At 39.4% G+C, this 17,762-nt stretch overlaps 1 protein-coding gene across 1 annotated transcript; it reads left to right on the forward strand.

The window, feature by feature from the left end:
* The first annotated feature begins 8,075 nt into the window (after nucleotides 1-8,075).
* BLOC1S5 (biogenesis of lysosomal organelles complex 1 subunit 5) lies at nucleotides 8,076-17,742 on the forward strand. The gene is made up of 5 exons (XM_058025990.1): nucleotides 8,076-8,190; nucleotides 9,401-9,483; nucleotides 11,596-11,725; nucleotides 13,354-13,412; nucleotides 15,658-17,742. The coding sequence occupies exons 1-5, from the start codon at nucleotides 8,076-8,078 to the stop codon at nucleotides 15,835-15,837; spliced, it is 567 nt and encodes a 188-aa protein (XP_057881973.1). The 3' UTR covers nucleotides 15,838-17,742.
* The last annotated feature ends 20 nt before the right edge of the window (nucleotides 17,743-17,762 follow it).

Consider the following 17,762-nt stretch of genomic DNA (forward strand, 5'->3'; position numbering starts at 1 on the left):
CACAAAAGAAATACAAAAATACTTTGATATTTTAATTGACAAATGAACATCTGCGTTGGTTTCTTTAGCGGTGCTTAGCAGACAGCTTCACTCGTACCTTCTTTTGTTTTATGTGCTTCTTAGAAGCCTCTCACCCAGTAAATATAAAAAACAGCTATCTTGGATAGATGTTTGAGCATTTTAAATGTTATAACACTTTAAATTAATATAATGAGATGAGGTAATTAAAATATATCCTGACACATAAATGGACAGAAGAAACTTGGAAAGATAAGCATAGTCTGGACAATTCCATGCTCTAATAGGTGTTTTCTGTAGATATACATAATTTTATTCTTTTACTGAAGGTTTACAGGCACACCAAATTACTTTAAGGGCAAAACTTTCAGCAATTTCTCACCATTTCTGGGGGACTTAATTCTCTACTTCTAGCTACTCTCGTTCCTTGCTATTTAGAAGCTCACCTTATGTACTTACAAAAATCTCTCTGAAATCTCATCTGTTCAAGAGTTGTGGAGTGGGCTTTAGTACAAATATATGTGAGAAACTTCTTTCTCAAAGCTTTTCATTTTCAACTGCCTGAGCTCTTCAGGTGTTTACTGTTATTACTTGTACCTGGTAGCATTTATTCAAGTGAGTTTGCTTTTTCCGTCGTGTATGGCAGCAAGTGATGGTAATACTTATAAAAATACCTGCATTTCTACTAAATTCTGCTGTAGTGAACCATTTTCTTTTTCAGAGTGGGTGCCTAGGTGTGAATCATCAGTGCATTTAGTTAGGGAAGTTTCACGTTCATCTTACGGATTTATTGTTTTTATCAATGCTTTTGCTAGTGAGAATGATTTAAGTTCTTTAAAGTGAATATGCAAACCTTCAACCATGAAAATAGCTTCCATTACAGCTGAGAATGCTGAAATTGAGCCAGAGCTAAATGTTGCTGGGAACAATACTGTCATCTTTTCAGTTAGGTTGTTGTAGAGATGATGCTACAAAATGTCATATTTTTTTAAATCCCAAACAACTGCTGTTTGCAAGTATTGGGATTTCTCAGGCTGGCTACATGCTACTGCTGCAGTATCCCCTAGCCTCTTGTGCCAGTTTTATTTTCTCTGGTGTAGAACAAAAGTGTTACTTGCTGCTGAAATGTTAAAAAAAAGTTCACCTAGTAGAAAGATCAAATGTTTAGAAGCGGATTAGTAGTATTTAACTCCCTACTATCTAAAAGGCATTTGTTAATTATATCGTAACTTGAGCACAATTCAATTTTCTTTCCCCTGCTTAGAGAAACTTTAGGGGATAGAGGGTTAAAAGCAAAGAAGGATGAATTGAGACTTTGCCTTTAGAGAGATGACTGGGAAAACCAGATGGTATTGATTTTTGTCGCCTCTCCCCCTTTCTATCTAATGCCTTTTGATCAAGGACAAATAAATCTGTAAGAAAACTTCTGAAAAATCACACAATTCTATTTGAGGCGGTCTGAGACTGTATGAGCTATATATATTACAACTAGGCTTCATAATTTTAAAAGAGTTGTGTAGTGGGAGCTCTGAAATTAACATTGATGGTCTGTGTAAAGGGTTTGCATGGGTAAATGTTCAGCTGCTTTTAAAGCTACTTCCTCTTTCTGTTATATTTTATTATACTTTCACTGAACATTAGTAAAAGAGACTTTGCTCCCTTGCAACCCCTTTCTCCGTTCTTGTAACTCCAGTTGCTGAAGGGCACTGTGATGTTTTACTTTTGTTGCTTTGCATTTTGATGATGATGATGACCACAGTGATGTGTGAAATTTATTTTCACAGCATTTCATGAACAGCACCACTTTCGTTTGTTAATGTATCTCATCATTGCAGTATTATTATTTTGCATAATTGTTCTAATTTATTCAAGGGGCCTGACATGTTATGGTCTTATAAGTATGTGCCCCTGGGACTTGAGTGTGTTGCCATATGGTGAGACAGTGCTGCATGACAACCTTTCAGCAACAGAAGAATTTAACATTGAAATAAATATGATAATTGTAAGTGTTCAGAGAAATCCTGCACTTAGCCCTTTGTCATTTTCCTTTGATGCCAAGATGACTGCTTGTAGACCAACCAGGTTGAAACAGCTGTTTGAGTATAGCATGAGATATGTTAGAAATGTGCTCATAATTTTTAGTTGTCTTTGTGTGTGTAACTTCCCCTTTAAGTTAGTGTTCAGTTTGACTTCTGAAGTCTCTAGGGGTGTTTCTTGCTCTAAGACTTGTAACTGGGCAAGAGTAATTTATAGAAAAATCCAGGTTTAATACAGGATTAGGAAAGACTGAGCAGGAATGAGAATTTTGGGAAGATTACACTGAACAAACAAAAAATAGTTCCAGTTTAGACCTGGGGACTAAGAAGATCTGACCATTCAGATTGAACCAAAATGAAGGCTTTTGAGCAGCAAAACTAAAGAAATTATTTATGATAGCTTAAATGTGTAACATGCTTTCTGTCCTGTTCCCGGTCATGAGTGCTTTACCTTCCAGGCTGGTATCCCAGTGTTTCACACAGAAAATGAGTTAGAAGATGTAACTTCTGGTTCACGCTTGGAGGAGTCCAATCCAGCCACTTTTGTTACCTCCCCCCCCACTCACACACACACCTTGCTGTGAATAGGTTTGCACCTATTGAATTTCCCAAGATTCTTTGTGTAGAAAGTGTAACTTTTACCAATCTCCTAGCAAACACCTTAGCTGTTTGCCTGCAAGAGGTGATATTTTCACATATTTTTAATCTTTTCCATCTTGTATTTCTTCTCTGTGGTCTATCCAGCCCTCTTCAAAACATTTGTAAACTAAAGTAGACCTTCTCTCAGGAATTTCATGCTACTGGCTGAATCTTTGGAAGCACATAGGCCTCGAAACGGGGAACTGATTTTTAAGGGGAGGTGCACCTTAGACGTCCCAATAGGTGTTACAGCTTTAGAATATCTGGATAAAATAATTCTATAACTTCACTTTGTTTCACTCTCACATGCATACACACACATTAATTTCAATTATAGCTGATGGAAGATTAATATGGACCCTTCAGTGTGAGTGTGGATCCTGAGTTACTTTGCAGGGAGCTGAGACACTTTAAGTAAGGTTTAATGTAGATGTACTTTGCAATTCAAATAAGACATTAATTTATATTCATTATTTTAAATGAAAATGTGTCTTAGAAGTGGTTTGGTCTGTGAAATATACCCAAATAACATTACAGATGAAAGAGTAGTAGAACTTAGCTGTCTTTTATTTTCTGCTTGGTTAAAAAAACAAAAGATGATCAAAAGACAGATGTTGATTTGGAAGAGGACAAAGTACTTAGAAAGCGATTAGCTGAGAGAGATGAAAATAAAAGAATAGATAGAACTATACAATCATTATTAAGAAATCCAGTGTAAGCTCTTCTATTCAGAAGTCTGTGTTCATAATCTTTCTGATCTGCTAGCATCTTGTTTGCATCTCTGCAGGTGATTATGGTCTGTCTGCTACATGAATGTTGAAGTTGGGAATAGATTTTTTAAGTAGATTTGCTTGGTATGGCCACAAATTGATTTTACGATTGTATGTATATACAGAACCTAGTATGTAATTTTTTTCTATCTTTTTGGTTTGGTTTTTTTTTTTGTTTGTTTTTTGTTTTTTGTTTTTTTTTTTTTTTTGCTAGAAAGAGGGATCAGTAGGCCTATTTGATTTTTTTCCCCTTTTGGTTTTTAATCTTATCACCTCTTTTAATCTTTGGTGTGTTTCACAGTCTTTAACTTCAAAGTGCAATTGCAGTGATGCAGCTGCTTAATGGATTGCTACATTTAATATTTTCCCCCTAAGAGCAGTATTTCTTCTTTGCATCTATAATTGGCTCATGCTACTGCTGTCCCTGATGGAGATGCCAGGTTTCATATTCACCATACACCTGAGCACATGCTTACTCAGTTGGTAATCTTAATATTTTTTTTTCTATTTATCAAAATTGACTTTGATTACACACATTTTCTTTGTGCTGGAATTATATTGCAAAGGAAATTAAGGGGAAATGCCACCGTGCACCTCTTGCTTTGCAGAGTTTTCAGATTCAGACTGGGCCTTTGTATCCCACCGCTTCATGTCTTGAATGTGAGATGTATGGTACCTCAGAGCCCAGCTCCAGGGCAACATAAACATATCACAGATTTGGAAAGGGGGATCGATTTTGTAGCAAGCATTACTTGTTGCTGCTCTGTGTATGTTCCTGCAGGCGTGGCCTTTATTTTCCACACTGGTAGTGACTACAGCCAGCGTGGCTGCCACAGAACACCACGCATCCCATCTCTCACTCTGCAGGCAGGCAGGAGGTGATTAATTTTTCATTGTTGCTGCATCTGAAGGATTCCCCTTTCCCCTCCCACACTACCTTGGCCCCTTTAGGAAGATTTTCATCCATTAAACTTTCCCTTCTCTGTTGGAAGAACTAAATCTCTTTCAGCATTTTCAGGCTGGTGATCTAATTTGACAGCTCGTAGGTGATGTCTATTCCTCTTCAAAGAGGCAGGTAGCCCCGGGCTAGCCAGCTGCATTGTGGATTCTGCAGATTTGGCTTGCTGTTCCTGCTGGGTGTCATCTGTCTTCTCAGTCTTGCGCTGGATAATTTTTGTCCTCCCCAGCATCATCTGCCTGAGCAGTTTCTGCCTGGCAGGCCTGTCTGTCCAGGTTGAGCATCAAACGCAGCGGCCGCCCGGCTAATGTGACAAGGCACTGCTCCAAAGAGCCCAGCCCGGGGCCTGCTTTGGCCAGCATCGGCATCGCAGCCCGCAAACTTCCAGCCATCACCATCGTGGTCTTGCTCTCCCATCACGGGTGCAGCCCATGGACTTATTCTGCTGGCACAAAGTATGTCCCCCGCCTCGCCCTCTTAAGGGCCGTCGCTCCGATTCCTCCCATCTGGGCAGATGTCTGCCTCAACAGGTTTGGGTTTTCCTGCCTGTTGCCGGCATTTGACTCGGACACCGCCACTTGGATGAAATAATCCTTTCGTGGATTATCATCGCCAGACAGCCTGTGGGGGAAATGACAGGACTCGGCACGTTCAGCTGAAGATTCTGCAATTCAGAGTGCTGCTAATGCTAATGGGAAGCGGCAGGGTGATCCCTAAAAGAGAAAGCGGGTTCCATTGCACGGCAAAAATGACAGAGGTTGTTTAGCCTATCTTCCAAAAAAATACATGATGACTACATATGTTGATTTTCATGCTGCAAGCCATAGCTATTTCCATATTTTTGTGACTTGATGACTACTTTCTACAAACTGACAGGTTAGGGGCTCCACAAGTATTGTCTTTTTATAGCCATCACCTCTTTAAGTCCTCCTTAATTTCTTTAAAATATGTTTTGAAAATAAGCTTGACTGGGCAATGAGAGTAAGCAGGGGAACAAAAAACAAAACCAGGCATAAATACAAAAAATAGCATATTCTTAAAAAAAAAAAAAAAAGAAAAGAAAAAAATAAGCAAAACCCAACATTATTCAAACAAAGGAGGAATGGTTTCAGAACAGTAGTCCTAGAAACCAATGGAACTATCTGTCACATGATTTGCCCTTGTTGCAGTCCCCTAATTCTGAACCTGACACTAGTCATGATGTAAAAACTTTCCTAGAAATGCAGCAGTTACAAAGCTGCTTAACTACAGGATTTCCTTTTTGACAAATAAAATGCTGGAGCATAGGGCCTAGAGGGGCAAATAACTTGTCTGAGAGGCTATGAAAGGAAGGCTGGAAAGGGTAAAATTAAGATTTGTACAGTTCTAGCCCAAATTAGTAGTGATGATTAAGCCAGCTGGAATATCCTACAGATATTATTCATATATGAGCATGACTGTAATTTACTGGTGATTATCAAATACTTACATGTTTGGGATCAAGTGGAAAGACATAAATACTAATTTACAAGTTGCAATAGCAGGTCACTTTCAGGAAATAGATAGTGCAGAAGGGAACTATTTTTAAAGTAATTATTATATCTACTAATTGCCTAATTAATGTAATACAGACTATGTAACAGTGAAGGAGTGAAAAACTATTTTACAATATATAATTATGCTAAATTTAATATTAATGTTAGTTGAAGTATTGAACACTTCCCAATGTAAGAACCAATTAACTCATTTTTAAGCCTGAGTGTAGAAGATTATAGACATTGTCAAAAAAAACCCCATATAGTAATGTCCATTAGCAGTTTCCAAGCTTTTATTATGTGGCACAGGATTTAGTAGTAGAATCATTTTTTGTGTCAGTTCAAATAGCTTTTAAAAAGTCCCCCTTTTCCTGAGCCACACAATTGCTCCCATTTATAAAAGCTACGCAGAGTAGAACATGTGCAGAACTAATTTCTAACAAAGAATACATACTAGTCCTGTTTTCTGCTAATAAACTAGTAATTGTTCCAGCTAAACTGGCACCTTTCCGGTATTCCAGGTAAGAAGGAAGCCTTCAGGACACTGAAGGCTGCAGTAGCTGTAGCAGAATGTGGTCCAATTTATTCTTTATTGACCATAAAATGACATTGAGAAGTGTGATATTTATTGCAGATTAAAAAAAAATGTGTAAAAGAAGAAACAAACTTAGATGCAATGGCCTAAATAGAATCAACCTGATCTAGAAATTATTGAGTTTATTGAGTAGCAGAAGAAAGATGTCACAAACAGAAGTTAATATACTGTAATGTATAAGTGGCCAAGAGGGGGGGGAAGTGTATTGAGAATATCCTAATGCTCTCACAGAATCACAGGATGGGTCAGGTTGGAAGGGACCATGGTGGCTCATCTGGTCCAACCTCCCTGCTCAAGCAGGGTCATCCCAGAGCACTTGGTACAGGATTGCATCCAGAAGGTACTTAAGTATTTCCAGGGAGGGAGACTCCACAACCTCTCTGGACACTCTGTTCTAGTGCTCAGTCACCTGCACAGTAAAAAACTTCTTCCTCATATTCAGGTGAAATTTCCTGTGCATCAGTTTCTGCCCATTGCCTCTTGTCCTACTGCTTGGTAATAGGCACCAAGAAGAGCTTGGCTCCATCCTCTTGTTACCCTCCTTTCAGATGCTGATAGACATCGATAAGGTTCCCTCTCAGGTGTTCCTTCTCAGGGCTGAACAAGCCCAGTTTCCCCAGCCTTTCATTGTAAAAAATGCTCCAGTCCCCTGATCAGTTTTGTAGCTCTCCATGGAAGAGCTCCAAGTCTTTCTCATACTGAGAGCATCTCTTGTACTCTGAAAATATTTTAAAAGAAATGTACAGGGGGTTTACATCATTTTTTGCTTTTTAAATAGTTGTAAAAAGAGTCTGCTGCTCTTTTTTATTTGTTCATTTTGTTTTTGTTTATTTGTAGCCCATGTGTCTGGCAGTTGTTATTCACGTTTGCTGCACCTAGAAGCAAACTGGGTTAATGTATGTCTCGTACTATAACTCCTGAATCAGAGAATCAATTCGATTGTAAAAAACCTCTGAGATCATCGAATTCTACCTATGACTAAACTCCACCATGCCGAGTAGACCAAGCGCCACCTCCAATCTTCCCTTAAAACACCTCCAGGAATGGCGACTCCGCCACCTCCCCCGGGTAGTGTCTAATTGCAGCGTCTAATCTAAACCCTTTCTGTGGGGAAATTCCTCCTGATGTCCAACCTGAACATCTCCAGACACACTTTGAAGCCACGTCCACCTGTCCTGTCACTGATTACCCGGGAGAAGCGACCGACCCTACCTGGCAACCCCCTCCTTTCTGGCGTTTGTGGAGAGCAGTAAGGTCTCTCCTGAGCCTCCTCTGCCTCACGCTAACACCCGCACTCCCTCAAGCCCTCCTCAGGCCATGCCCTCCGGACCCGTGCGCGTCTCTCCCTCCCCACAGGAGCCGCCCCAGGCCCGCAGGTTCGGGAGCGCTCGGGGCTCCTTGGGGGCGGTTCCGCCGCCGCGGCCGGCGCGCCGCGATGAGCTCACGGCGCGGCAGCGGGCCCGGCGGAAGCGCTGCGGGAAGGGACGGAGGCCGGGCCAGGGCCGGGGCGGCCCGGGCTGCGCTGCCCGGGGGCCGCCGAGCGCCATGAGCGGGGCCGGCCCCGCGTCCCCCGGCCGCGGCAGCGCGGCGGCCCCGCCGCCCGCCGACAGGAGACGGGACTCCCCGGCCGCCGGCTCCCCGATCCAGCCCATCATCAAGGGTAAGGAGGGAGCGGTGCGGGCCCGCGGAGGCGCCGAGCCCGCCGTGTAACCCCGCGGCCGCGGCGGAGAGACGGCCCGGGGGCCTGGGAGCGGCCGCAGTGTGCCGGCACCCCCAGCACCGTCCCGCTCTCTCCGGGATTCCAGCGGCCTCCCGCCCTCCGAGGTGCGGGGCGTGTGCTGGGGTTTAACGCTGGACACCCGGCAGGCCTTGCTGGCTCTCGTCTCTCCGAACTGGGAACCTGGGTGTCTCTGTGGCTTTTTTTCGGGGAGCCGAATCGGCCACCGCGGCCCTTGCCACAGGCATGGAGTTTCCTGGGAAGTTCTTACTTTTGGTCTTGTTCACCCAGGTTTTGTCGTGGTCAATCCGCGCTCTGAACCGTTCGTTCTCAGCCCATGCATTATTTACTGCAGTCATGATTTTCCCGAATCTCTAAATAATCGTTCTGCACTGTTTTGAACGTGCTGGGATTCAGGGTGTTGAACAAACACAGGTGGATACAGTAGAGCCACAGGACAGGTCCATCGGCTGGGGCAGGAGAACGCATCCTTGAGATGGCGGTGCCACCTTAAAGTCTTTTTTTGGGACTACATTGTATATGTCTTGAAACAGTACTTGCTATGTTCTCAGAGTGCTTTTCAATTTAGCAGGCTTTTTCTTTACGACAGGCAAGCCTGTTTCTCCCCATATATTTAAATAGTAAATACTCTTTTTCAAGACTCAATTTCAAGTCTGGCCCTAGAAAACAAGAAACTATTGACAGTTTTTCTCTGTAGTGAGGATTCCTCCTGTCTCTTGCTGCAGAAGACTCCCACACTTACTCTGTGGATCTCTGTTAAGCTGCCGTGTTTAGCTCTGGTCTTTTACCAGCACTAAAAATCAGATATGGAAGCTGTACTAAGGAGAAAGAGGATTGAAGCAAAGGGTGCTGAGCTGTAGAGGAGAGTGTTCACCTTCCAGAAAGGTGTCTTTGGCATCTGGAATAGTGAAAGGTGTCTTTGGAATCTGGCTTGTTGTGTTTTATGTAAGCTGGCAGTTTGCTGGATACATAGGTTACTCTGAAAATTCTGTTCTGATGCTCCTTTGGTTTTGTATGTTCTTGGTGAGCAATAGTCTTTCCTCACACTGAGGTACAGTGTGCTGTGTGTGTCGTGTTGCCTGGTGTGAGAGTGAGAGAAGAACTAAAATTCTGTCTTTCATTAATCTTCTAGATGTTGGGGAAGTCTATTCAAGACTGCTGGATCACCGACCAGTAATTCAGGGAGAAATACGTTACTTTGTTAAAGAATTTGAAGTAAGTATTTGTAAGTAAGAAGTAAGTATGAAGTAAGAATTTGAAGTATTCGAGGCTGGCAGTGTCTGAAACTTTGAACAGCTTTAGCATCATTTTAGATATCATAGTAGGTACACAACTTTCTTCAAAAGGGTTTGACGTGGATTTTTTTTCCAAAAATAACACACCTGTAGTATATGTCTGCATCTTTAGCAAACAAGGCAGTAATTTAGGTCTTTTTCTTTTAAAACTTTTGAAAAGAAGATGTGGTTTTTTTGTTGTTTTTTTTTTTTTCCTGCACAAGACTGGCAAGAATATTGATGTTGGAGAATAATGTAGTCCTAACATCTTAGAGAAATCCAGTTGGTTCAAGGAAAGTATTGTTGGCTAGCATGGGTTTACATCTCTTTGAAAAGCTACTTCATGCCTCAGCTGGATTCAGCTAGCACAGTTTTTTGTTTGTTTGTTTTTATTTTCATTACACAGGAGAAACTTATACTACTGGAAGGGAAGAAGGAGCACTTTTTGCAAAGTAATAAAATAGTTAAAAATTGAATAACTGTTATTTCATTGGCTGCAATTAAGGCTAAAATACTGAATGTGTAGAAGTGTTTATGTACACCTTTGCCTGGAAAGTGTAATTTGGTTTCCACAAGATGGCAGCAAAAGTTTAGAAAATTTGAATCCTCACCAGCAAAGGATACCAGTTTCTGTATAGATTTTCTTTCTTACAGGATGTGGAATTTAAAAATGTAGCTGAAAATGCAGCTACACCTCAAAATTCTAGTATGCAGACCTGATTTGAATGACATTAAACTCTTTCTCCCTCACCCCCCCACAACCTAGATTGTAGCTTATATTTCAAGCAGGTCTATTTTGTTTCTGCTGGTTTAGCAAAATGTGGATATGAAATAAACTCTCATCAGATCTGTATCATATGGGCTTGAGAGGCAGAAGTTATTTCTTTTCTCTGCTTTCCCTAACTAAGCTGTCGGATACAGTAAGTAGTTTTAAATGTCATTCCATAGGAAGGAAAATGTTAAACTCATGGACAAAATTAGAACTTGTATCTTTAGGCTGATAATTCATGTATTTGTCTCGTTTCACCTGAAGTCGTGTTCTGTTTCTTAGACAAATTAGATCTTTTTTTGAAATTTAGTTACTGGTTTATACTTTTATAGGGGGAAAATAGCAAAGTAGAGGATTATTTAAATTTTTGCAATTCAGAATTTCTTTAAAGTGGGGTTAGGACCACCAGCACTCAAAAATTCCATTTGTTTCTAACTTTGAGATACATGCTTATTTTTTCAGTGATAAGCACCTAGTGTGCAAGGAATGGAGATTTGCATTCAGGAAATCTGGAACCTGTTTAATTAAGGAGTTTTGCTTGCCTGTGCTCTGTTTCTGAAGTTTTAAAACGGGTGTGGTGATCCCTGTCCCACTTAATGTAAAAGAGTATTTTTTGTTTATGTCGAGTTTTTATCTAAAGTAAAATGCTGGTGAAATTCAGAGTGAGAATAGTGCTGTGGCTTCAGAAAAATAGATTATTTCATAAATTTAGACAATAAAACAAGATCTTGCTGTACTTGTAATTAGTCATGGTGAGTAGTGATCTAGAAGACTTGTGTTATATTATTGTTTAGTCAATTTCATTGCTTTACTTCAGTTAAAACAATTTTACTTGTGTTGTTTTCACCTCCTGCCGTACTAAATATGGAAGGTCAGACATCAAGCAAGCAGAATCACTACTGTGTTATTTCCCAGTAACCAACTGAGTTATAAAAATGAAATGCTTTCAAGCTCTGTTGCTCTTTGTTGTTTTAGAGATGCTGTAAATTATCTATACACAACAGGACATTTTTCCCCACAGTGTGTAAATAGTTGATACTGTCTTTTCTCACAAGGGCCAGAGGAGTCGTTCAGAGGAATTTTTGTGTTTTAATGTGATGAATGGAACATTGCTGTCTATTTTTGGCAATTTTATCTTTGTTGTTAAATAAGTAGAGTGACACTTCCATAGACAATGGTCTAGTCTTTGAGATAAAGCTATTAGTTTATCAGCTGGGAAACCATCTCTAATTTGTGAAGTGGAATTCCTTGTTAGCCACTCACTTTCTTTCATTTTTGTGGCAGGAAAAACGTGGCCTCCGAGAGCTGCGAGTACTTGAAAATCTCAAAAATACAATCTTTGATGCAAATGAACGTGTTCTTCCAAAGTGTGAGCAGGCAATGCAGGACAATCTGAGTGAAACCTTCAAGAGATGTAAGCAGGTTGCTTCTTATTGCTCTTGATCATTTTGAGGAGTAATTTAAGTAATTTGGATTCAAAGTATAATCTGTTAAAAAATTGCCACTCTTGTGTAATTTTCTATTCTTTATGTGCTTTGTTCTCGCTTCTGTGCAACTTTGAAAAGGAAACAACAGGGAAGTTTTGTGATACTTGGTAGTCCAGCCAATCAGCTCTTGTTGAGATTACATTAGAGTTTTTTGTTGGTTTAAGTAGAAGCTATTTTAGCTCATTCTTTTCATATTCACTTAGGAACAGTGTTCTACATTGACTAAAGCCATGGACAAAAGTTTCAGTTTCCTGGTTTGTTGCAACCATGCTGTTGCATGGTTCAAGTTTCTTCAAGTTTCTTAATTTTCCCACAGGAGTGCATAATACTGTCTCCCTTAAATCCTTTAAAATAAAACTTACTGTTGTATAGCTATGAAATTTATTATTATTATCATTATTCAGTCACAAATTGGGAAGTAATAGTAATTGCATGTTAATTTTAGTTTCATCCTTATTAATATATTTCTTTACTGCTCAGATTTTAGAAAAATGTTTGAAATTTGCACTAGTTTTTAAATGTGTTTTTTTTCCCTTACTACGTTTAGCAGGATGGCTTCTTCAAAAGAGATTCTAAGAGAGTGTGGGTACACAGCTTTAGCTGCTGAATTTATGCAGCTGAAACATGCCACTGTGGATTTTGTTACAATTTGTGTGGCATGTTGTATAAGCATTTAATTTCCTATAACTTATTTATATGACATCTGGCATATGCAGAGTAGCAAATGGTAGATGGTACTTTCCACACCAAAAGGATTGCAGGAAAACATTGAAACTTACAACTTAGTCATGCAAACAAGGCATCCTAATACCTAACTGGGGTGAACCTTCGATGCTCCTCCCTGATTTTCTCATGGCCAGCTGTGCAGTGCATCTTCAGTAATGGAATCTCAGAATGGCTGAAGTGGGAAGGGACCTCTGGAGCAGCAACAGCGTGAGCCAGTTGTCCAGGACTGCATCAGTTGCTGCTTGGGAAATTAGTGTATTTAATTCTGTGTTGGGGGGGAGAAGTGCATAGGAATGCAGTTCCTATTTCCACTGACAAGTTTTCCCAGGCTTAGTCTTAGGGAGAAAAGAGATGGACTCATAAAGATGTTAAAGAGCATAAAGATGTACATGTGGAGTCTATATACAGCTGATGGGGAAAAAAAATTTAAAAAAAAACCCCTCAACTAACTCAAGAGTTAGAGTTTGATCACCTGTTTCTACTTGCTAACTAGAGAGTGGTTTTTGATATCTTCTGAGGCGCTCAGTAGTGCACTCCAGCTCTCCAGCAACATTAAAAGTGTGGGCACAAGAGGACCTCACTGCCTTCCTGCTTTTGGCTTCTAGAACACACAAAGGTTGAACTCTGCAATAAGCCTGCTTACTTTTATAAGTGTTAAAGTTGTAAGTGTGAAGCATTTTCTGCAAGTAGAGGTGATTCTTGGCAGAGTTAAGTGACACAGTGGAATATAATCTTCACCTTGCAACAGCCTTGCATCTTCTAAATCCCTTTCAGGCAAGTTTCTTTGATTTCCAACAGCAGACTGATCTCCTGCATTTTCTTGTTTCAGTGCAAGCTGCCAATGCTATGATCCATAGACTCCAAGAGAGGGAGTGTGAAGCGAGAAAGGTAAAGGATAGATGGATGGATTTTTATTTTGTGATCTAAGAGTTTTGTGCTTCACAGCAAGTTTGTGTGCCTTCAGTATAAACTTAAAAACATATTTTTCTGTACCTTATATACTGGCAGTAAAACTTCTCTTGGGGTGATTTCTGCACTTATAAAATGCTCACTGCAAAGTTAATGATCTAGCTAACTCTTTCTACAATCTCCTGATATATGGAAACTATTTTTTATTTCCTTTGCTTTATTTTTCCTCCTAGCTCAGACTATAACATTTGTCACATACAGGGAAAGCTTAAATATAAAAAAGCTTATTTTCTGTGGAACAAAAAACATCTACTAACCTACCAGAATGGAAATGTAAATCTTTCCTAGTTAGCTTAGAACATTGACCGTATTATATATATTGCTTGTTGAAAAGGAAGTGTTTTTTTTCACTTGTGGATGGGTTATTTAATGAAGAGGTATATTATAGGAACATGCGAATCATTGGAACCTTTTCAGTTGGCTACACACTTTGCTTATTTGAAATACATGTGCTCTAAATGTAAAACCTGGAAAATTATACATTAAATTAGTTTCATGTATTCCCAATCCTACTTCTATATTGTATTCCTGTGTTATCTCTTTACTTGCAAAATGCTGTTGATTATAATTTAGTTCAGGAAAAACCAAAGACATTTCCATGGCTATCAAGCAAAACAGGCTGTGCATTCATGGATGTAAGCTGATAGTCATGTTTTTCTTTCCTTTTTTGCAACTGATGAAGATGGGCAGTCCAGTTGCAATTGAGCGCTGGTACTGGGCAAACAGCACATGTCTGAGCACTGACAGAGTTTGCTTGTGTCTGACAGGAGAGCAGATACTCATGGAGAGTAGGAAATTCTTACAGTTCTGCTACTGTTTGTTTGAGGTAAAACTTTAATAAGAAATTTATAACTTAGAAAATGAACAGTCACTTAGTAAGAATGGTGACTGTTCTTTTTTTAAAATATTAGCTGGATGTTTCCACTCTTTTTTTTTCTTTTAATGTGTAGTGGAAGAGTAGTTATAGGTATCCAGGATTCATAGCATTTCTTAAAGTTTGCATAGTACAACTTTCTGGCTTGAAACTTTCCAAATGAGAGTAGTAACGTGTAGGTAGCTTGTTAAAAAATATAGGTAAAAGGTGTCATTGTAGTGCAGCCACTTGAGGAGAAATACCTTTTTCTTACTTTTCTGAAATTATGTGTTCTGAAAAAATAATAAGATTTTGGCAGAAAGCATTGTTAGTTTTGGGTAGGTGATGTGTAATTGTGTCAAAAAGTTTCAAATGTTTCCAAAGTTCCATGTTTCAAAACCTGTTGAATACAAAGTAGCGCACCTGTCAAACTGTTAGTGTACACTTGTGTATCTTGTCGGGAGATGTTACTGCATTGGGTGCAAACAAAATGGATCTTGACACAATGTCGTTAAAGTGTATCAAAAGCTGCACTGAAAAAAGTCGTTTATTTAGCCCCTGCTGTGTGATCTTGAAGAACAGCAGAAATATAAAAATACATAAATGGGTTTAAGAATACATAAATGGGTTCCCAGTGCCTTTAGTTGACAAAAATGCCACACATCAGAAACAGTTATTGCTAATACACTGAAAAGGAGAGAGAAAAAGAAGGATTAATCCTCTTTTTTGCTGGGACATGGAGCAAATAGAAGAACAGCTGCCTAGGTTTATTTTGGCTTCTGCGCTTGTAATATAAGGGGGCCAGACTGTCAATACAGCTCCCAAGCAATCCACAGAATTACATTGTGTTTTGTCATGTGCATTGGATGTGTCTGGGATCTCTTTTTCTAGATATCTAGACTTTTTTTTTTTTCAAGATAAGATAGTGAATGGAATTAAACTTACCAAAGCCAAGCAGTAGGAAAATATGAGGGGAAAACTAACATATTTATAAAGGAAGACATTAATCACAGTGAGAGCTAGCTGGCTAAAGCAGAAACACTAGCTGCCAGTTTCAAAACATTTAATATCTCTGTTATAATATTTTATAGAAATAGCATCATTGCTAATGCAATCACATTAATAGTATTGCAGACATTTTACCACTTGTTTTGGATTGGCTATACAAAAATAAATGTTTTCTCTTTAGTTCCTCCTTTCCTTATGTCTTCGTGCTAGTTTCCAGATAGTTTAACATTGTGTTGCTCTCATTAACCCCCCTGTTTTCCTATGGAAATGATGGTTAAAAGCTTCCTGTTTTCCTCCTGTCAGCTTCAGGCAGACAAGATGATGGCTCGTGAGGAGAAGTGCATTGCTCACTGGGAGGAGTTCATGAGAGAACAGCAGAACAAACGCGCGGAGGTGGACGAAGAGCACAGAAAGGCGATGGAGCGCCTCAAAGAGCAATATGCAGAGATGGAGAAGGAACTGGCCAAATACGCTTCTTTTTAACACCTTTTTCAATAATGCTGGATTTGTGCCATGCTCAGTTGCTTCTGACTTAAATTGAGGCTCTTTTGGAAAGCTGAAGCTGATAGAAAAAAGGAGGATTTCCTCTACAGTCTTGGTATGGGAAGAAATGTTTTGCATACTTTCAACTTAAGTGCCTATCTATGCTTTTTTGGTTCAGGGCAGGTGGAATGCCAGTATTTCTTTGTTTGTTGGAAGCTGGAGCTGAAAATTGTGTGACTACATCAAGCTCAGGGAGTTGCAAACTGGAGTTCTCTCCCATCAGCAGAGTATCATATCATTTGGGAAAACACAGACTAATGTAATATCAGCCATCCTGGTGTGCAGCCACAGCCCTTTCCCAAAAAGTAGGTTAATAGATTCCAGCCATAGTTAGCTGAGAAGTCACTGGGAAAACTCTATATTCTGCTTGTAGATTTCAAGAAAATAAACTTGTCTCATGGAATGTTTTACTTTGAAGATTAACCAGTGAAAGATCTCAACAGAGTTTTAAATCCAATTGTAATTTAAACTTTTGGGTTGAATGTTCAGTATTATGAAGGAGAGTTGCAATTTGAATAGTTTTTGTTAACAAAAAATGTGTAAGGTAAGCTTGGTCAACAATTCCTTCTTTTTTTCTCCCTGTAAATGTCTCAGGCGTCTCTTTTACTGTTCTAAGCAAAGCCAAAACAAGCTAAAAAAGTGATCATGAGAAGCATATCAGTCTTTGTATTAGCTTTATAGCTAGTACAGTTTTACCTTAAATATTTGGCATGCTGTTGGTTTACTTAGGATAAGCTTGTCAGAACTTTTATGAAGAAATGAGGGAAGATTTTTGTTTCTTTATCAGCATAACAAATGAGCAGATTAGTGGTTAAATGCCTGTAGTACTGATCTTCTTTCTTACCAACTTTTACAGCATATGTGAAATACTCTCCTGCGCTGCTTTCCTTTATCCCAAACTTGCAGTTACCAGCAGTGCAACTGAAGAAGTTAACTCAATCAGTTCATTAACTGAGGAAAATGAGACATAGTACCTTAATGAAATTTGCTGCAAGCTAACCGTTAATGCAGGAAATATCTTTCCATAATTTAGCTGGTGTCTAATGGAGAATGGAAACAGGTAAAAATAAACAGAATTTACACTTTACCTGTATTGCAGCAGTAATACACCAACAAGGGTTGCTTGTCTAAGTTTATGGCTTGGTTTCAAGGCTCCATTCCTGGCAGCATGTTGATAGTGTGAATAAAGTTAGTAGAGGAGATGGAATAAGTATATGAGATTTCTTTCAATAACACTGAATTCCTGCCAAGCTGTTCTGCCTGCTACCGTGGTCCCAACAGCTTCATCAATCATCATTGTGTATCTGGACTGAAAGAGGATTTGCCAACACTGGGGCACACTGGAATGTTGTTAATTCTCTGTTCTGAATGGAAAAAACATAGATGTCTCCAAAGGATCCCACATATGAAAAATAGGAAAGCCTCTTTTTTGAACAACTCCTATCTGAATAGAGGGTGACTTCTGTAATATTTCTCAGCTTGTGTACCCATGATGAATGTTGTAACTAAGCTCAGACTTTTCATTTAAAAAGAAGAAATTAGTTCTTGCCTGTCTTTAGAACTGGGTGTGGAATAGTTTTGTTTGGAGCACAGACTGAAAGTGGCTTCTCTTACCAGATAATTTGATGTATACGTGCTCAAAGCCCAAATATCTTTCTAACAAAATGCATTTAACTGCATACTGAATTAATTTTTATTTTTGCACTGATATTTTTTATTACGATTTAGATATCTAATTAACTGTGCACTGGAGCTTTTAGTATTTCATCAATTTGATGGTTGATAAACAATGATGCAAGTGTTACATTTGGATATTCACTGGAAAATAAAATGGCATTTCCAAAACCTGGGATGTGTGCTCCTGA

Source organism: Melospiza georgiana, chromosome 1, assembly GCF_028018845.1.
Source record: "Melospiza georgiana isolate bMelGeo1 chromosome 1, bMelGeo1.pri, whole genome shotgun sequence".
In the NCBI taxonomy this organism is placed as follows: Eukaryota; Metazoa; Chordata; class Aves; order Passeriformes; family Passerellidae; genus Melospiza; species Melospiza georgiana.